This window comes from Nasonia vitripennis, chromosome 1, assembly GCF_009193385.2.
Source record: "Nasonia vitripennis strain AsymCx chromosome 1, Nvit_psr_1.1, whole genome shotgun sequence".
Classification (NCBI taxonomy): Eukaryota; Metazoa; Arthropoda; class Insecta; order Hymenoptera; family Pteromalidae; genus Nasonia; species Nasonia vitripennis.
Genome location: NC_045757.1, coordinates 12,518,570 through 12,525,256, shown reverse-complemented (window position 1 = coordinate 12,525,256; position 6,687 = coordinate 12,518,570). Strand labels below are relative to the sequence as shown.

At 41.6% G+C, this 6,687-nt stretch overlaps 1 protein-coding gene across 2 annotated transcripts; it reads left to right on the top strand.

Annotated features, from left to right (window-relative positions):
• The first annotated feature begins 529 nt into the window (after positions 1 to 529).
• Positions 530 to 4,423, top strand: LOC100114651 (DDB1- and CUL4-associated factor 11). Of its 2 annotated transcripts, none has more exons than XM_008208716.4 (10): positions 530 to 761; positions 1,300 to 1,387; positions 1,685 to 1,931; positions 2,015 to 2,161; positions 2,237 to 2,415; positions 2,473 to 2,565; positions 2,629 to 2,881; positions 2,964 to 3,119; positions 3,189 to 3,295; positions 3,377 to 4,423. In XM_008208716.4, the coding sequence occupies exons 1-10, from the start codon at positions 646 to 648 to the stop codon at positions 3,536 to 3,538; spliced, it is 1,548 nt and encodes a 515-aa protein (XP_008206938.1). In that variant the 5' UTR covers positions 530 to 645; the 3' UTR covers positions 3,539 to 4,423. The 2 variants fall into 2 exon arrangements, with proteins under 2 accessions (XP_008206938.1, XP_032457364.1); XM_032601473.1 differs by lacking the exon at positions 530 to 761 and adding an exon at positions 940 to 1,197.
• The last annotated feature ends 2,264 nt before the right edge of the window (positions 4,424 to 6,687 follow it).

The following is a 6,687-nucleotide window of genomic DNA, read 5'->3' as shown; positions in this document are numbered from 1 at the left end:
CACTATATACAAACACATTTTTTATAAAAATACTCATGGTTTAATGCTCGCCGATTTTTTCTCCAATACAACACGTGAAATAATTGTACTCTTATCAGTTACAAAGGCGCCAATAAGATGTAATTTTTTGCATAAAAACAAAACGTTTATGCAAAATGACATTTTATTGGCGCCTTTGTGTACCTGTTGTCTTATATGCCACAAATTTCCGAGCGAAACTTCACGCATGAATGTCAATAACGAGCAACGCAGAGCCCGCGAGCATATATTACGGTACCGAGTTATATCAGTAGTTACATCCGAGTTGGCAAGACCTGCATCAGCTGCATTTCATTTCGCCCCGCAGACGCATATACCGTATATACTTCACCAATTTCGCAACGTGCACCTGCAGCGCCCGCGTATAAACATTCCATCCTTTTCCCTCTCCCAATGTGTCCTAACCGCGCGCGCGTAAACCTCTTTACTTCTCTCTGCTATACCTATACATACGAAACATATCTTCCGCTACAGCCGTCGCCGACACAGTGTATCGCCCGACTGCGGCGCAGAGGCTTTGCATTTTCACGAGCTAACTTCTTACATTTGTTATGTACACACAGGGATGCGCGAATAAAAAGTGTCCTTATCCGATGTATCGTGGTCATGGTCGCCTGCACGATCGCGCTGGTGGTGACCATGGCACATCAGCTGGGTCTCGACGAAGCCCGGGACGCCCAGCTCATCCAGGTTCTCCTTTCCGGGATGCAGTCGGACGATAGGTTTGTATGTATACGAGTATCGTATATCATCTTCGAATGAATGCCTATCTTTCTCGTCGTCGGTAAATACGTAACATAAACCTAACCTGCCATATCGCGTGCCTTCTTTCCGTGTCGCAGAAGTACATATTCAGATTTTTTCGCTCTCCAGCCCCCGCGCGAGCGCGACCGATTACTTACCTACGGCGCAGTTCGATAACTCCACTGGCAGCAGCAGTACCGAGCGACCTAACCTCTACAAACCCGAGAGATCCGCGCGATTCTGCAGGACCAGTGTTTGCGCTCGAGATATGATATCACCTGGCGTCGTCGACGAGCTTTGCAAGCTCTAGCCCCGCGATAGTTTCAAGCTGGAAGTGCTACGTTCGCTCAACTCCCTGGTCTTCAGATTTCTGGCGCTGCTCAGGCCGATCGCCATGTTTTCTGCTGTCATCGTGTTTGTGTTTTGCTTACGCTCTGTCGCCTGTGTACCCCGAGGAGGGGGGGAGAGATTTTCAAGCGTGGGAGTCTAATTGGGATATGTTTCGGTTTGTTTCAGTAATGACGATGATATTGGTGAGGACTTCATTGCAATGCATCAGGGACCCAAGAGCGTGTCGTCTGTTGCAAGCACAGCTGTACTTGATGTATGTCAACTCAGGGCTCACTTTAAAATATTCATGGTTCTAGGGAAAGTCATCGAATCAAACTCTAGCTTGCTTTGCTCTATTGATTCCATTGAGGATAATATTCAGCCTATTTCTCAGCAAACTCCTATTGCAGACACTTTTATGCATTATGTAAACAAAGATACAAACAAATATGTCATAATATACTGTAACGATATCTGCAATATTCTATTTTCTCCCAGTAGTGCAAGTCATTTTCACTTTACTTGTTTACTTTCCTTATCGAAATGCCAAGTCAGTTTGTTGCCGTTTCAGAAAAGTGACATAAGTTTATCCATCCGACAAGCGTGCGGAATAGGCTTGAATGAGGATTTGACCGTGCCATCCGTGGCCCACATGATTGAAAGCAGGGAGAGAGGACCTAATTTCTCGTGTGGCCAGAAATCAAAGATTACCAACACTTTTCTGCCAAATCAAATGAAGAGGATCGCAAAGTACAACAACAAACCATTTTGTGGCACCTTTTCAAAAGATGGAAATTTTTTGCTCACAACCACGCATCGTATAAATTAATTTGTGAATTACGTACTATTACAATATGTAATGCAACTCTTATCTAATACTGACTTTTTGATAACTTTGCAGACAGAGTTTTAAGATTGTATCGCACAGATCATGGAGAATACAATGAATTCAAGAAATTTTCTGTCTCTGCAGTGGGATGGAGTATACTGGACACTGCCTTTAGTCCTGATGCTAGGTATTTTGTTTATTCCAGCTGGTCAGATTACTGTAAGTTATTGAGATGAATTATAAATTGCTGTAATTAATAATAGCTTTGAACAATAATCATAATCTATGTTTCAGTGTACATGAATTCAATTTATGGAGATCCCAATGTTCGGGAACCTTTACTACTGAGTGCTGAACATCCAATGTTCTGCGTTTTTTCAGTTGTATTTTCAAGTGATGGAAGAGAACTATTTTGTGGTGGGAATGATGGCTGTTTATACATCTATGATCTAGGATCCCAAAATTGTTCAAAAGTGAGCATGATAGTTAATCATCCTATTTGAATGAAAATAATTCAATCTTTTTTTCAGGTTCGAGGACATGGTTATGATATAAATAGCGTCGCCTTTGCCGATGATTCATCTCAAATTCTGTACAGTGCTGGAGATGATGGACTTTGTAAAGTAAGTTCAACTATTTGCTTCAAAGTTAATTAAAAATAAACTAATTTAATTATTTTCAAAAAGGTATGGGACAGAAGGGAATTACGAGAAGACGACCCCCAACCAGTTGGTGTCCTGGCAGGGCATATGGGTGGTATAACCTTTGTTGATCCCCGAGGAGATGGACGACATTTAATAACAAATAGCAAAGATCAAACTATCAAATTGTGGGATGCTCGTAAATTTTCGAGCAAGGAAGCTCAAGAAGAGGCCCAAGTAGCTGTATCAGTTGCTAATAATTCATGGGATTACAGGTGGCAACATGTACCAAAGAAATGTGAGTTTTTTCTCAGCTTTTGTAGGACACTTTTATTTTTCTAGACAACGTTAATTTAATTATTTTCGAATTGTAATTACAGTTTTGTATCCAAGAAAGCCATTGGAAGGCGATACAAGCCTTATGACGTATCGTGGACACATTGTAGTACAAACTCTGATTCGGTGTCACTTCTCACCTGCTGCAACGACAGGCCAGAGATATATTTACACAGGTTGTGGGTCAGGACGAATCATAAGTAAGGAACGGAATGATTACAATGGAATTTACGAAAGAATAAAAAATAAATCTCCTGAATATTTTTCAGTTTACGACATCCTTACTGGTGAGATTGTAAAGACCCTGAAGGGCCACAAAACAGTAGTACGAGATGTAAGCTGGCATCCAACTCACCAAGATATCGTTTCAACTTCGGTAATTACTTTTTTCCCGACTCTCGCAAAATCTTGCATCTACTCTGTATAAACAACATGCAAAAATCTAATTACATTTCAGTGGGACGGTGAGATCGCTAGTTGGCGCTACCACAACGGTAGCGAGGATGGGATATCGAACGCCTCGGCAGATACATCAGACTCGGACAGCGAGTCACCAAAGCCTGCTCGTCGAACACGCAGCCGAAAGACACGGCGCTCGAAACGGATGGCGAGCGCATAGCTACCGTTTCGGAACTTCCGCTAAGAAGGAAGTTCGTCCCTGTTCATTGTTTTTCTACGCTGAGAAGTCCATTCAAGTCTCTTATTCGCCCTAAAAAAGGCAACCAGATGAATCACAAAAAGAACACCAGTGCGCGCTTTATGCAAGTTTAATGTAACAAAGAAATTGTGATAAGGTACACATGCGAGCGCAACGTTGTACCGTTTGTAACGCGTGACGGAAATTAATTTATTTAATTGTTGTTACAACTTGCTTAGAGTTCATTTTTAAGCGTTTATTTAATATTATCGCTATAACTATTATTAGATTTTTATTCATTGGCTATTATCAATTTGATACCTGGCTGAGAAATTTTTTAAAAGAACAAATGTATTATACGACTAATAAGAAACTATATTTTTCTAAGTCCGACGAAATGTGATATAAATTGGTAGACGATTGTCGTTACGGTTTTTACTCAAATCTCTAACTTGCAAGTTTGACACTACTGTTTAAATTATGGCCGCCACCGGCGATGCACTTTTCTAACCGTTCTCTCACTCTCTTATTGCAATGAGCCACATGTGACGTCCCGCATGTAACCACCATATAAATTTAAAATTATATTAAGATTTTTATACGCTTGGCGTAGTGGATCTACTTATTAGACTGAAACGTTTTCTGAACCAGGGATTGTAGTTCAGACTGTGTATGTATATTTGTTAGACATTTGTGAGACATTACTATCAAACATGTTTTACAGATTGCGTATCAAAATATTCCATTCTTAGGGGTTCAGAGGGGATTATTTATTCACGTACATCACATTTAAATATGTAATAAGATTGAAAACTTGAGGTGATATATAATATAAATAAAAGGAAAAAAAAATAGTTACGCATAAAACTTGCGATCCTTTAATTGCGTATCTTATCAAAATAATACGTTTCGTCCAATCTCGTTTGATATCTTTTGTAATTTTCCTCTCTAGAACATAGTCATGCGATCATAGATAGCGCGGATAAAAATTGAAGAAACGCAAAGTGCACAGATAAAAATACACCTGTTGATCGTCGCGATCAGCGCGTTGCAAACGACACACGATCCAATGCCACGCGTAAGATAGCTCGTTCAAAAAATATAAACGACGAAGCGATTGCACGACAAAAGTCCAACTTGGCCGAAGAAACTTTCAACGTTAACAGAATTTCCATGAACAAGTCCTCTCAAATTTTGATGCGCATATAGCCCACGCACGACCTCACATCCCAACGTCAATTACAGTTACGCGTACAGGCTAATGTAATAGTAGCTTCGTACCGTAATTCGGTTAATTTCGCCTCGTAGACTCGAGAGCTCCTCTGTAGGGCTTCCCGAAGCCCCTTTTCACCCCGGCACATTGTAAGCCACGGTGGCCTTGGGACACTTTTGCCACGCTGGCCTTTTTTCGCTGATCCCGCGTTGATATTTCGTTGATATTTATATATAACGTAAGGTTTCAATTACGCGGACATCCGTTTTTGCTTTTCTATTTCATTATACGCGCTAATGCGGCGATCGTTTAGTTATACAGTAAAACGTATTAGTCGGCAAACGGCATAATTATGCAAAATCAGCTCGTAAAATTGCGCATTCTCACGATGGGCAGTAAAACCGCTGCACCCTTTATAACGATGACGACGACGATCTCATCATAGCTCTCAAGCAGAAATAGGAGCGAAACTACATACCATTGATAAATCCCTGCGGTTTTCGCGCGCTAATTAACGGCTTTCGCAATTATTATGGCGCGCGCTTCTCAATCTTCATCTGTCACACTCGTCTAAAACGGGCCAATGTCGTGCTCTTCGATCTTGCGACGCGTGCGACCTTTTTCCGCGTAAACGTGGAATTACGACGTCTGTCATTGCGCCGGCGGTTGCGAGATATAACGCGCGTATAGGTGTTGTGTGCACTTTAGATCTACACGACTGCAGCTATATAGACATTGCATAAGGGAAGAGAGAGAGGTGCGCGGTTATGCGAGACACTTTCGCTAATAGCGATTTTTCTTCTATCCGGCTTCTTTTTACTTCCTGGCAGGCAGGTATATATACAGGCTTGGTCGGGGCTTTCGGGTTTGATTTTAACACTGGAACAACCTTCGTGCGTATAAGCGCATGATGGATTCTTTTATATTTCGTATTAATATTTATAATGGTTTTACGATCGAACGATGCTACTCGCGGCGATTATAATCAGCCAGTTTTATGGCTTTAGCTCGAAATAGGTTAAAGCATGTCATTTGTGCTTTCGCCTTCGCGACCTTATTATAGTAATTCTCAAAAAAAAAAAAAAGAAAAAGACTAACGCGCGTACTTGGATCGTAAAAAGAGCTCTCTGGAATAGAAAAGCCAACGGAATCGATCGCCTCGTTAAATTCTCGCACGGGACGAAATCTTCCCTTCTACAAGTCTCCCGCAAATTGTTAATCGATCATTAACAACCGTGAGCACACGAGGGCACACTCTCGACCTTGGCGCGTGTTTTTCGCGGTAGCGCGATCGTCCTCTCGATTTTCCCATAAACTTCTATCTCTCGACGTCGCTCTATCACTTCGCACGGGGCGCTGAACGACACGTGCTTCTATAAGGAAAGTTCAGGGCGACGAAACGACAACTTCTTCGTCGATAATTGATATAATGCCGCTTACGGGCTTTGTTATAAAGTTAATTGGCGAAATTGAGAGCGAGTTTTTTGCGCGGCTAACGCGACTGTTACATGCTATATGTCTATATAGGTTTGGTTCGCTGCAGGTGTGAGAAGGACGTCGCTTTCTTGTTGTATATAGGTAAGACGTGTGATAATTGTGCGATCAATTGATGCGAGAGGGAAGACATAGAGGTGACATGGTGAGAAAATTTGTGCGCCGGCGGTGTATTCATAATTGGATTGTCGCACGATATGCCTCTGGCGCTTTTCTCACATTATTCCGCTTCCCGCGCGGACTCACATTTTTCAAGTTGATTAACGGCTACTTTGTATTTTAATCACGCGATTGATTCGTTCAAAATTCACATCTGTTCTGCGTTTATTATCCAACGTAAAACAAATGTGCGTATAACGATGCGGGCAGTTAAGGAAGCATTTTACGAAGATATTCAAGAATCGTTATCGCCGCAGTTTAAATA

Bases quoted from the DNA above. Each gene is read 5' to 3' on its own strand.
- LOC100114651 (XM_008208716.4), top strand. From the start codon at position 646: ATGGTCGCCTGCACGATCGCGCTGGTGGTGACCATGGCACATCAGCTG. The intron at 1,932-2,014 runs GTATAAATTAAT...ATAACTTTGCAG, and splicing joins TTTGCTCACAACCACGCATC to ACAGAGTTTTAAGATTGTAT. The intron at 2,566-2,628 runs GTAAGTTCAACT...ATTTTCAAAAAG, and splicing joins GAGATGATGGACTTTGTAAA to GTATGGGACAGAAGGGAATT.